Here is a 14,267-nt window from a genome sequence, read left to right on the forward strand (position 1 = left end):
AGGCCTGAGGAAAAAGTTAAGAATGAGAAGAGAAAGGAAGAGAGAAGAGAGTCTGCAGAAAAAATGTAAGGAAAAAGACCTTTCTTGGGTAGATCTTGTAGGAAAGTTATATTCAGGTTATCAGCCTACTTTATTCATACATGCATTTATTTCTGAAACAGTCTTGTACTTAGCTTATGGTGTTTTAAAGGAGGCTGTCCTGTAAACTATTATTGCTCCTAGTAAATGAAACCATTTAAAGCACTTGATTGAATCCAATCAGTGGTTTAGGAAACCACTGTGACCATGAGGAGCATCACAACCTATCAGAGTAGTTTACAAGTGAGAGAATGGTGTGATGCTCAGAAGCTGCCTTGAGGTCTGAGACCTGCAAGGGAGCCAATCAGGCAAAACCTAACAATTTGCACAAGCGACAAGTCCATCAAGGTATGGTAAAGAAAAGAAATTCTTGGAATTCATTAACAGGAAAGTATCTAGAAATTCAGGCTGAAAACTTGAAAAAACAGCCCCCAGAAGACAGTAATTTTGCAGAAATGTAAAAACTCTGCATTAAACTGCCAAAGTCTCTGAAAAGAGTCCAGTGACTTACTGAAAATCAGCAGGAGTCAGCACCTAACACCAATTACAGCCAATAGTTTCATTGGAGTAACACCTACAGGGAAAACCATTTTAATGTATCAGGGTGACTCTCAGTAAGAGAAAACATTAAAAATTTGCAAATAAACTGAACCTGAGGAAACAATTACACACAATCATTTGCATTGCCATCCAGAATACAGCATTTAAATGTTCCTTATTCAATTCTCCATTTCAGGTCACCGATTCTTGTGCAAACAGACATTAGCACAGACATAAAAATGTTGCTCTCAGAAGACAATTTCCAACTAAAATATGATGTCATGAAAATGGTATTTAACAGTTAATCACTTTACCATTTTCCATTAAATGCATTTCACCTTGGTGAACCTTTCAAAATAACTTTGAAAATTACGGATTTGAAATGCAATTAGATCTTATTTGAAAGGATGGAAAGAATTATGTGAAAAGATTCAGTGTTTTAAATAGGATTAGTAAAAATATTGGCAAGAATGGCAGTTTAACATCCCATATTACAATCTCTGTGTCAGTTCAAATAACTTTCCCCCAAGAATCTGATTTACAGTATCTTTCAAATACTTAGCTTTGACCTTAATTGTCTGTGGGAAATTTCAAAGTATAGTTGGATAACGTGATTTAGCACTATAAATCAACGCAACCTTAATTCTGAGTTACTTACAGTCCGTAAGCAGAGTTTACAGCAAGACTGGTAATCTGTTGTGGAGGCTCACCATCCACCCACACCAGCTGGATAACCAAATCTGCCTGGTAGCCGGGAGGCATCCGCACAGGTCGAGCCTTAACGCTAAGAAGAGGAGATACAAAATAAGAACAAACAAACAAACATTGGGCCACGAAAAACAACTGATTTGCATCATTATGAATTGTCAACCCGAATGGAAAGCCTAAAATACTTTCTTTTGAGACTTTGAAAAAGGGCATTTCTGTGTATCTGGAACTTTTGTCTTATGAAGCAAAGCATGGCAGAAAAATGCAATGAGGCAAGAGAAGATGAGAAGATACACCTTTCTGTAGTGGTCCTCACCAGAGCCTATTAAAAACTTATGGACTTTACAAATCTATTTGTCCATGTAGTGCAAACAAGTCCTGTTTTACTTCTAGGAGTATAATCACCTAGTATGTGAATGAATGGTTCCTACACCAAATCTGATATAACTATTAACACCCGTCTATGGCAAGTTCAGTGACTTGCAAAGCAGGTAGTGAAGGTGTACATTTTAAGGGGAAGTGTAAGAGCTGAACACCTCTGTATGACTGCTTTATGTGCTTTTTTCAGTGGTATAACAATGTGGGATACGCTGGAAGAAAACATTACACAATAATAGCAATACTTTGAGGTATTCATATTAGTCATTAGTACATTCACATAGTAGTAGTAATTTACAGGTAAAACCCACTAGTCAGTGCATTTTCACTGTACCTGTTATTGATGAGAGTGCTTGTATTAGACCCCTTTGCACACAGGCATAAAGTAGGGCAGTATACTTTATGAGAAAGTCATTGCTCATCTATCCTCTAAATGCATTTCCTTAACAGCAGCTTGGCACACTCACCGTTCTATTTCTTTTCCCTGTAGTACTCTTCAGACCTACCATGTGTATTTGTCTGGAGCAGTAATCAGGCACTTGGCTTGGATATTGTTGTAGGAAAGACATGACAGTGCAGTTCAGCAAGTGCTCAACCCACTACAGCTGGCAATAGCTTTGTATTGTTGTTTTCTATCAGCAGCCAACCTCTGCTCAGAGTTTTGCAATTTCTGACCTGTTCTGCTGGCACTAAAGCTTTGCCCTTTTCTTTGTTCATATGATACATAGCCACGAGCATTTCTGAAGTGATGCTACTCATAACCTTAAAGAAGCAAGCCCTGGATTACCCAGGAGGGTATTCGTGCTGAGAACAAAGGTGTGAACATCTGTGAACTCAAGCTGCCAAGGAGAGGGGTCCTTTGAGACCAGGATGAACTGAAACTACAGACAAGAGTTGTATACAGTAAAGATGTATTATTTTCAAAGAAACTTCACAGCAAGCAGAAGCTGAATATATTACAGCCCTTCAGAGTATCTTTGTGATGGAGCCCTTCAACTTCTAATGCCTGTGGATAAGCCTTTAAGAGGCATAATAGTGATGGTCTTTCCATCTTGTACCCAATTTTCAGCTTTCAGCTCCTGCTCTTAAAAATGTTAGAAAAATATATAACAGGGAAATTAAATCCAAGAACCAGGACTTACTCTAATGCCCTTTCAGCTGATCTTTCCAACTATATTTTCTAATGGATAACTGATGGTGTGGCAAAACACAAGAGGCAAGCACACTGCTCCAACAAGTGTCTGTCAAAGCAAGTATCTGCTTCCTTCTTCTAAAAAAGCTACCCTGAGACTGACAATGGCTGCAGAAGTAATTATGATCTTCTAAAACATGTTTTTTAATGTGGTATTACTTTTCCAATGTGTTTTTAATGGCATCCTGAAAAATTAGAGAGCTTCAAATACCTTCTAAGTTTTCTTATGGATTTCTGTCACTTGAAGGGAAAAAAGCAAACACGCTGTCCTCTAAGTATTTTTCACTACAAATTTAAGGATCTGCTTTGATAAAAATTGGTATTATTCCACAGGGATTTTCTCTAAGCATATAATAAACTGTAGGTGGTGAAAGACTATAATAACAAAGTAAAGTAACTTCAGATTTCATTATTAAGGTTGTCATTCCCATGTTTCTGTGACATCTTCCTCCTTAAGAATCTTTGAGCTATTTCCCTTGTTTCCCTAACCATCCTGCTTAAACAGTAATGCAGATATTCAGTTCTGCACCTTGTTTTGGATGGCTTTTTTTCTGAAGTGTTTATAATGAAAGCCTAAACAGACCGCAGGAGTATGAGCAGAAGGAATGTAGACATTTCAGTGATTTCCTTGACACGTTCTTGTTATGCTACATTGAATTTCATTGTTGCAAAGTTTTGGGTTTTAGTTTCTTTTCACAAGACATTCACAGTTCCTTATCACTTTGGAGTTACTTGAAGCTACTGTTAAAACCCTTGATTGACCTAATTTTGGGATGATACTAGAAGTCTGGGAACAAAGACTGACATTCTGGGTTCAGCTTTATGATAACAGCATTCACATCAAAAGTATTTATCTGCATAATCACAAATCCATTGGTTTCTTAGGTTATTACAGCTGCCTATCTCACTGCAAAATCTTCTGAAAGAAACAAGAACAATATTTATTCCATACTGCTTCCTGCCTTCCTCGGTAACAGTTACTTTTGATTTCAGAAAAGTGCCAAGTTTTCATTACTTCAGTCCCTTCAATTACTTTCTTCCTGGTAGCTATTCACAGGCACAAACACATTCAGTTTTCTGACTTCTGGCTAGAAAAAAATTATGTAGTGTGGAGTGCCATTCATTTGCTGTAACGATGTTGAGAAGCAGATATGAAAATAAACATAATGGAGCCAGTTATGTATGTGTGCAATATTTTATGTGCATTATCAATATAGTTCAAGCTGTGCACTCACCATCCATGTACAGCTGGTTGCAGCTTTACATTAATATTGCTCTATTTTAGATTCTGTCCTGCTGCCCACCTGAATGACTTGCACATAAAGTCTGGTCTTCACCGGCTTTTTCCAGTGTTTTCAGCACTACTTTCATTTTACCATCATAATTCTGTTTAGATCAGAAGTTCTTAGACAGACAAGGCCTGGGAACCCAGCTAAGGTTTGGGGGAAAAGTGTGGATATCTGTATGTCTTTCCTGAGAAGGATAATAGCATACATAAGTATATTTTTATCTAAATGTAGGAGTGTGCCAGCAGTTCTAGTGGTGTAATTACTCTGACTTTGAAAAATCACTTCTCAGTCAAAATAACACTACAGTTACCTTGTCTAAAATTTGACAAAAATCTATTGGCCAGTTTAATCTGAGATTATTTGAGATAAGAAAACTCCTAAAAAGTAACAAGCTGAACCTCTGTGGGTTCATTACAACTTTTCTTCCTCCAAGATCAATAACTCCTCTCTTTTACAGACAAAATCAAGTAAGAATCTCTTAAGCAAAACTGTTAGCCAGTGAAATAATTAAATGATTGCATTCTTCCTGATATCAATGTCATAAAGAGATTTCACATTTGGAGTTTTTAAATAACTAATCTCTGCCCCTTCTGTTGATTTTCATTGTTCAAATTAATGATTAAACTGAGGTCTGAAGTTCAACTGCCTGACTGAATGAGATGGACAAATGAACAGAAGGCCAAAAAATACTGTTAATTTTACAAGGACAATATAACTTCTAAATGCTAATGCCACTTTCAGGAGCCAAGCAGCCCAAAGTATCAGCAAAATCAGGAAATGTTCATTTTAACTGCTTTTGAAATAATAGAGGCATTTAAAAGATTTAATAATAATTAGACCAAAATAATAATGAATTCACCAAAATGAGAGCAATTCTTGTCAGCAATGCACTCTAATTGCTGGAAAATTACAGTTTTTATAGAGTTTTGTACAGAATTACTGTTTTAAGCTATTCAAATCCATCATTATCTGCCTTAATAATAAGAACATATTAATCTACTCCAAAACAGTGACAATGTATTCTAGCAGAAAACAATTTGCTTTTTTCTAAAGATTAAACAAATATACACTTCCACACAGTGTGATTGTTTCATAATCGTACATTTTAAAGATTTTTTCATAAGTATGAACACAGTTTCCATGTCTTACACACCACAAAATGCATACAGTTCTTTAATTAAAAAAAAAAATCAGTATTATATTAATTCATCAAGGAGAGAAAGCTTTGCACATGCCAGCTTTTACAGAAGTTTCTTCATGAACTAACCTCAGAAATTCCTTGGAGATGTACTCCTAGATCACACTGGAAAATGAGTAACAGTTTCTATTCTTCACAATAACTTCTATCCCTTTAAAATCCCTTGTTGATTACTTTGCCTTAATTATTTTGTTTGTTCCATATTCTGGTTTCTTCTCATTTTGGGTCACATGTATACAATTACTCTCTTTCTTGGGAGCTGATGGATTGACTAACAGATAAGAATGCTTTTTAGAAAGATCAATATTTAAACAATGGCATAGACTTACCTAAGACATGGGATACTGTCCTTCATCGTTCCTTCACATGCTACAGTGTTGGTACTGCCTGAAAGGCTCTTTAAAGAAGGAAGCTGGGAGGAGGCATCTGGAAATGGAGGATTTGTTTCTGGTTCAGGAGTAATGATGTCTTCTACTTCGCACTGAAGTCGTACCTCTAATGACTTAAATAAATAAAAAGGTAACTTATCATTTCATAAGGAAAGCTGCTGAAAGTTCTGTTACTTCCAAATAAATATCAGTATGCCTTTTTTTGGTTTTTTGTTTAATAACCCCCATTTATCACTATAATTTGCAGGCAAAGAATACTGTCATTTGTTATTTATACTGAGTAACAGCAACATCAGATAGGAACAAGAAGGATCACCAACTCTGCCTCCTGATTACTTGTACAACAGAGTTTCTAAGAGATGAGGTTTAGCCAGGATGGATAAGCCTGACAGTGTGAATAGTACTGATACATGAGCTTCATTTATCCATAAGTGGGGCCAGGAAATCAGAGATTACAGCACAGACAGCTCGGTGCTCTTTAGAATTAATCTGAGTTTGGCAGATTTCAGAAAGATTCAAACCAGTTATCTTTTGCTTTCCTTCTGGCCTCTCTAGAAAGGGAAAAAGAGGCCAAACCACCCTACAATTCTCTCCTCTAATTCAGGAAATATTAACTGAGGGCTCCAGGGAGGAACTGGACAGGAAGTTCAAATCTAGGTAAGTAAATACTGAACAAATTCTTTCTACCTCATGAATTGTCCAAGGAAATCTGCATTTTGAAAAGAATAAAAACCAAGGTACAATTCTCAATGATACAAGGTCTGGCGATGACTAGCTGAACAGTAATTTCAATGTTGCTACCTTCAAAGGAATAGAAGTCATTGCAGAGGTAGACACTGCAAACTCAGTCTTAGTGATCTTTCACTGAGACATCATCTGTACCAGAATGAAGATGAACAAAATAGCTGAATTTCATGAGAATTAGGAGATAAAGGTGAGTAGTACTGAAGGGTCACCTGTTTCTCAACCATTGTGCTAAAACACACAAGATTTCAGAAAGAAGAGATTCTGTTCAACCAGGAAAGAGAGTCCTTTCTCGAAATTTCTTTTTTGTTTCCTCATTTCAAAATCCGTGGATATTTTGTGCCTGAATCAGTTAAAGAAACCTACAGACAACATTTGCCTTCAAAGACTAATGAGTGAAATATTGAGTTCAGGAAAATCTAATCGGGAAGTAATTGCAGCTGACTGAAAGTATTTGTAGTGCTGTTTAATCTTTATGCAGGACTGGAGTAACTGTTGAAGACTATGCTCTTCTGCTTACCATGACAAAAGTGCATCACTCATCTTTGAATGTTTTTCTGTGTGTATTCCTTTTTCTACTAATATTTTGTTAAGTTCCATCTCTTGTGCATTTGAAGAGAGAAGGAAAAATTCAGGCTAAAAACATGATTGTGAATTTTTCTTATGTTTTTGTCTCTGCTTTGGCTGGACCCTAGGAGGGTTATAGAAATGTTGAATCGATTTATTTTGACACAGAGTAAAGATATTTTTGGGGGATCTTATTACTAGGCTCATTGATTCCCCTTTCCACCTTCAAATGAGTGTAAACTTTTTTCCCGTGTTTCTTCTCAAGAGATTTGAAGAGGAGCTTCACTGAGGAAAGACTGGTCACTGAGGAAGTGATCATGTTTAATTAATAGATCCTTTTGAGACAGGATGGAGTGGATTCAGATAAGAAAACAAAAATAACAGCAGTAAATGCTTTTTATATAACTGATGGCAATGACTCCAAGGTTGGTTATGAAGCAGAATTTGTCTCATGCATACTCCTTGCCTCCAGAATCTGATATGAAATGATGCAAATACTTCTGTTGAGGAAATTCCAGGCACAGCCTATGCTCCTGAGGCATATTCAGCTGCAGACTTCCCTACTACATGGAGCAACCTTTGAGTAGCCCCCACACTTCCCATTTGCCACAGCAAAAACATTATAACACTGACATCAGGGCAGTCAAACCAACGTGGGGACCTTAAAACGCTGGCATTTGGAGACTGAACCCAAGGTAAGTTCAGTCTGGCTGATAAGGAAGGAAGGACACCAAAGTGCTTTGTACCTCAGGCAGCAAAGAAATCCTGAGATTGGCCATCTCAGTCTCAATACAGACAAAAACACACAGCCTAAAGTCAGGTACAGATTCCAACAAAGAATTCCATGCTTTTGATTAAAAATCCCTCCTTTCATTTAGAGTGAAGACTTGACTGCAAGCAGCAAAAACACAGAAAGAAAAGAGAAGACCATTTCTGAGATGCACAAAACCCAGGGGAATTCTGTGACTATGCCACCAAGATTGCATAATTTAATATTCAGGGAAAAATGCTTACTAATTACAGATGAAATCTAAGAAACTGTTAAATTGCACCTATTATAACACTTTGGAAAATACCAGTAATGATGCAATTCAGCCGGGGAAGCGAAGAACAGGGAAAGAAGACATTAAATTATGGATAATAAAAGATAAGGTGCATTTGCTGTAGAACAATGTAAGAATATTGAAATGCAGTAATTTTAGCAGCATTATACATGAGCTGGTCAGTAATGTGAAATTACTGGTCATTAGTTTTAAACCTTTCCTGAAATGATACATTCAGGCAGCTTCATAATTGCCAGGAGGGACGGGGGGAGAAAAAAGTGGAAAACAACAGAAGAACTACAGGTAATAAACATCCATACAGAATGGCACATGCCATTTTTTGGCTACAGGCCAAAAATAACATAGGTTTTTGCCACAGTAGAGCTTTCTAAAGAGCATTAAAATAGTGTGAAAAGAACTATAATCAGGGAAGGGGAAAAATAATCTGGCATTTCATGTAATTTCTATCTTTAGGGAAACACGTCAGCATAAGTCAGAAAAAGATCAACTCTATTTTGTTAAATCCACTGATAATTTTCAGTCTTCTTATGAACAGAAATTAAAGAGATTAAATACTTGAGTTAAAAAGAGCATTGTGCATGTGCACAGTGTACATTAACAGATAAAACATACAGCAGACAGTAATTTTAGACCAGGTAAATACAACAGAGATTACTGTATCATAAAGTCTTAAAAGCAATGTCTGTAGCAATGTCTGAAAGCTACACTGTATGTTACTACTAAAGCAAAAAGAAAGTGGAGAGTAGGTTCCCAAACCCTCAGATTTTTGTCAGTAACTGAAGTAGGATCAAGATTTCCCTGGAAAGGTTTAAAATGGAATGTCCCTAAACCTGTATTTATACTGATTGCTATTTTTATTTAAATACTTGAGCACAGGTGAAGCAAGGCAATTTGATTTAGAAATTGTTCTCTTATAAGAGAGTGAAATGAGTACTTACTGCAATTTCAGTATTTACTTCATGTTTGCTGAACCTGTAAACAATCACATAGGCAGAAACTCCTGCCACACAGAAAATTCGGCTTTCAGGACACCAGTACATCATCTGAACAGCAAAAGGATCTTCTTCCACAATCTCAGCTGTTGCTTTTCCTTCTCCCACTTTCTGTTTTTCAAAGACCTTTGATGTTTTTAGTTTGTACAACATCTGTAGAGTAACTGGAATATATTAAAACATATAAATAATACTAACATGAAGCAAATCAGTTATAAAATTCCTCAGTTCGCACTTTCTTGTTGTGGCATAACAAGTAATCTTAGGAAAGTCTAATAGGAGAAGTTGTGTATTATACAATCATCCAAACCAGGACAACAATACAGACACTGTTGTGATACACATTACTGGTAGGATATGTATTTAATATTTTTCAGAAGGGTATTTGTCTATTAAATACTTAGTACTTTCTGGGGAAGGGTGTCAAAGGTGTAAACCATTGTGTCTATAATTAGGCTTACAATCAGTGTTATAGAGAGGCTCTGATCATATTGATACTTCCCTAAAGAGATGTGAAACTAAGATTTCATTTGTCTGAGGTTATGGTGTTGATAAAATGTAAAGAGTGTATGGCAATTCAAGAAAAAACATTAGGAAAGCAAGCTGGTGGCCTGGTCAACTCAAAGTTCTTCTGAATTAATGGGAGTTCAAAAAGGTTTTGAATTTCTTGACTAATGTGTAGATCAATATTTATACCTGTATATAAAATCCTAGTATCCAAAAGCTTTTGTTGAGATTAGAGCTCCACTGCAGCAAGTTCCAGAAGTAAAGGAGGAGAGACAATTCACCCCATTATGTTTGACATTCTTCCCTGTTTTTACTGCTTTTACACTGGTTTCTCAGTGGCATTAATCAGTAACTGCATAATGTCAGAAAAAGTCAGTCAGGCCCAGCACCTATAAAGGTGTGCATATCCACAAAGGCAAATCTGCTGCCTACGTCCGTGTAATTCTGGTAGCTCAGCCTGGCCAGCTTGTGTAACAAGAGCAACAGGAAGATGAAAGGACAGTGTTTTAGTTATGTAATCAGATGATGAACACAGCAAAATTACATTTTTGTTTGGCAGTGCAGATATATTCCAGGAGGTTTAGCATATACAGTTTTTAATGTTTTAAAAAGTTTTAGCACATAAAACTCTGCTGAATTTCACAAATTACAGCAAGTGCTTCTGTAATAAATACATCATTCTTCCTGCCCTCAGTGGCAAATAAAAAGGATTCAGGTTGCCAGTTAGTGCCAGTAGCAATTCTAGAGTGGCACTTCAAATCAGGCATCATGGGTCCATGCACGTTATGACTGGAAGAATTACAGAATCATAGGGTACAGAGTTGAAGACAAGACTCTCTATGCTCTATTACCTGGGCACCATCTGCACAAGTAAATAAAAAACCAGCAATATCTTTTGAATAAAGATACATTTTGGAAACAGCTCCAGTGGCCTAGCAAGTCCCTGTCTCTCCCTGTGCTTCCAGACACAAGACTACACAATTAAAATATGTCTGAAAGCAAAGTATTTTGTGCTTCAAATATCAGTAGGATATTATGTTTGCTAGGGAATCGCAAATCAACTTTGAACTCCACTAAAAAGGTTAGCACCTTGTAAATAAAATAAATAACAAAACTTTGTAATAATCAAAACCTTGTAAATAAAAAGTACCAAGTACAGTAGGAGTAACCCAGTACATGCCCTGAAAATCAGGACTAGGACCAGGACATCAGAGATGCACTGAAAATACCAGCACTGTTGAAGAAATTGTGAATATTCATGATCATATAAGTTTTTAATGTTAAGAAAAAATCCTACTGCAGCATGTATATATTGATTAGGTTATACTTATATTCCCTATGAGAGGTTTTTTCTTTCTTTCCCCATTTCTGCCAGAGTTCTAGAAGGAATAACTAGCACAATTGCTTCCTGTGCAGTATGAACACTGAATGCCTTGGGGCCTTCCAACAGTCTGTATTGTTTCACCCTAACTTTAGAGCCTGTATTTGCACATTCTTAAAACTGAAATTTTCACAAGTCTCAAAAACTTCTGTTCTAGCACATAAAATGTTGCTCTCATTTGATGATTGGTGTTCACCATAACTTGAAGACAGTGGAAGATGTAAATTCTGAGCACCATGTTTCTGTTCTCCCACCATTTCCAAACAGACAAATTACTTAATGAAAAAACAACCCATGGCCATGTTCAGTTCCTGCCTATTTAAAACATGAAATGCATTTTGTGAAATGAGGCCTTGGAAATCCTCATTTTCTCCTTGTGCATCCCAAGTGAAAATATTCAGTATTAAGCAAAAAGGCAAGTACCTGACAAAGTCTTCAGGTTTAGCTGACATTAAAAATTGGCCAACATTCCCCATGCTTGGTTGGTAATGGTAGCAATATTAATAATTTCAATTCTGTGGCACCCGTGGAACTAGCAGGTATTTTAAGTATCCCATACTCCATGATCTTGGCACCCATTACAGGCTGGTTATTAGGGTCATATTAAATCTCTGTATGCCTAACATCTCATCCTGAATTTTCTTTCACACACTAATACCTCATAAAAGAGAGATATTACCCAGACATCCCTGTACCATCAAAGAGACAAAAATACAAGGCAACTCCACAGGAATTTTGGTGAAGCATCGTCAATTATTTGAAGCACAATACTTTAAATTAAAATTTCCATCAAAATGTACATGTATTTTAATACCTATATTTTGCTAATGAATACCATATGTATTTTCTGTAGGGGAAAATACTGGTTGCTGATATGTGCAGTTATAGCTAGATTATATGGAACAAGTATTTTCTGAAGCTTTTTCCTGCTTGGATGAATGGAAATGCTTCCCAATTATTTCCTGAGATGTGAAACTGGACAAGAAAAGGTTTTGGTATTTTCCACCCTCACCAGATTAAATCTTTTGAAATATATGAATGTATTTTAATCTTTTATTTTTACTTAGCTGTAAAGATTTTGTTGTACACAGTATAGAAGTGATATGACAACTGGAACTGAATATTAGATCTAACTGAGCCTTCTCCTTTGTGCACACAAGAAGAATGTCCCCTAGGGATTTTCTACCAACATTTCATCCTTCATAGATTTTGGTATGCTGGACCTTGAGTTATTATTCCTCACTCTTTTCTGCCTAATATATCTCATTAGCAGCATTTTTTCTCTTATTCAACATTTTCTGAATTTCACCCCTTTGTCCTAATTATATCAGCCCAGCTATTACTACTTAACCTGTTAAATATCCTGTTTTATATATAAATGTGTGTTTGTGTGATTTGTCAGCATTATGTAAAAGTGAACTTTAGAAACTTACTGGCAGAAGCATCCCAAAATTTTACTGATCCATCTGCATGGCTTAAAAAAAAGATAAAAATTAAATGTGTTAAAACAAGATGCAATTCTAAAACATTGTCTACTTTCAGTGACTAATAAATACAACCAGAAAAAAAAATTTATGCAACTTTCTATAACTTACTGACAACATGTTACAGACATACATACAAACTAGAAGAAAATGTTTTGTTATTTGGTTTCATTTGGTTAACAAAATATTTTTATGCATTTCCTGCAGAAAGTTAAGCTCCCAATGAATTTTAAGATTGCAACAAGAAGAAATGACTTCCCATACTAATAACAAGTTTAAGTCACAGCACTTTTGGCTTTGCAGTGGGCCAGCATCAAACCTATGCACATTAAAATTGCCATGTACAGTGAACTTTGAAAGGACAGAAGGTAACTTCATTTTGCTTGATAACTTCACAACTGTGTTCCTTTTAGTAACATAAAATTGCTGAAACAAAGCTGGAAAAAGGAGATACTTCTTTTTACAATGAGAATGATCTCTTTATCACCTTCTCTTACTACTGCATACATCATAACCTTATTTTTAAAGTCAGATCTTTAGTATCATTGATAGCAACAATTCATCAAATACATGACTGAGACTAGAGGAAAACTCATTGTGCATCTTAGCTGAATGAACAGTTTGTTTTACAGTATGATCCATTGGGAATCCACCAGGCACTGCTGATGGGGCTCCTACTGCAATCTGAGCCTTTCTTTTTGCTCTGTTTCTCTCCCCACAAGACGAAATTCACCCCAGTGCACCACACACTCACTAATGCTGAGTATTAAAATGAATTCCCAAACTGTCCCCAGACAGAGTCCAGAAGGCCAGGGGGACAACAGCTTCTCTGCTTTTTGAAGCTATTCTCTGTGACCTTCAAGGCCAGAATATTCTCTCGCAATAGATTTTTTTTTTTCCAAGACCCTGCCTTCACAAGCATTGCTATCTAACACTGGGGCCTCAAATTGTCATTCTTAGTGGTAGCTCAACCCTGGGTACTAAGTTCTGCTTTCTAGAGCAAAAGAGAATTTCTGTGGTGACACTACCCAAGTGAAGAGCCAGGAAATGCATATGCAGTGAAGTCTCAACTCTTATCTATAGCTAACCCACAATCAAAAGGAGTAGACACAAATAGTTTAAAAGTACCAATCCCCAGTTTCATTCTCACCCTGTAATAATGATTTCAGGATATGTCTGAGCTCCAAGGTTCCATGCCCCACCACTGATAGGCCACTCCTAAACAAACGAAAGTGCAGAGATCACAACTTATTCTGCTGAACCTTGCTTGGCTACTTTTTAAATTCAGGAGTAGACAACATCTTTTCCCCCAGAAGCAATAAAACTTGTAAAAGAACAAAAATATGTATAATTCAAGGCTTTTACAGTTTATTAACATTTTTGTGTCATCAGTTCAGGCTTTGGAAACTTAAAAACCCTTTTATATTATCAACTAATGTTCTATGCTTTAAAAATATTTCCACACAGCTAACATGCAACAACCTAAAGCAGGAATGAGGAGTAACCAACAATTCTGCTGGTCTTTTGAGATGGCTTTTCTCTTGGAGATTCTACAGAACACTGAAGAGAGTGAGAATTTATTTTGAATACAAAGACCACTAAAGAAGCTGGCCCAGAAACAAGTATCAGAGCATGATGCCATGAGATACAGAACATATGTTTTACAGAACATATGGGATCATCATCTCCTCCTTGCCTCTTGTTTACTAATGGTCTAGAATGCTGCCCTGTGCCTAAAGCCCTGACGTGTGTGGAT

At 36.5% G+C, this 14,267-nt stretch overlaps 1 protein-coding gene across 2 annotated transcripts in view; it reads right to left on the reverse strand.

The window, feature by feature from the left end:
* STXBP5L (syntaxin binding protein 5L) overlaps positions 1-14,267 on the reverse strand; it is a 183,405-nt gene that overhangs the window by 52,698 nt on the left and 116,440 nt on the right. For both annotated transcript variants that reach the window (XM_041410828.1, XM_041410827.1), the window contains exons 13-17: positions 13,662-13,729; positions 12,461-12,501; positions 9,086-9,303; positions 5,713-5,885; positions 1,277-1,402 (exon numbers count right to left, since the gene is read on the reverse strand). In XM_041410828.1, the coding sequence (XP_041266762.1) occupies positions 1,277-1,402; positions 5,713-5,885; positions 9,086-9,303; positions 12,461-12,501; positions 13,662-13,729 (626 nt within the window). The remainder of the gene's footprint in view (positions 1-1,276; positions 1,403-5,712; positions 5,886-9,085; positions 9,304-12,460; positions 12,502-13,661; positions 13,730-14,267) is intronic.

The sequence above is a fragment of the Onychostruthus taczanowskii genome, unplaced genomic scaffold (genome assembly GCF_017590055.1).
Source record: "Onychostruthus taczanowskii isolate IOZ18803 unplaced genomic scaffold, ASM1759005v1 scaffold34, whole genome shotgun sequence".
NCBI classification, from domain to species: domain Eukaryota; kingdom Metazoa; phylum Chordata; class Aves; order Passeriformes; family Passeridae; genus Onychostruthus; species Onychostruthus taczanowskii.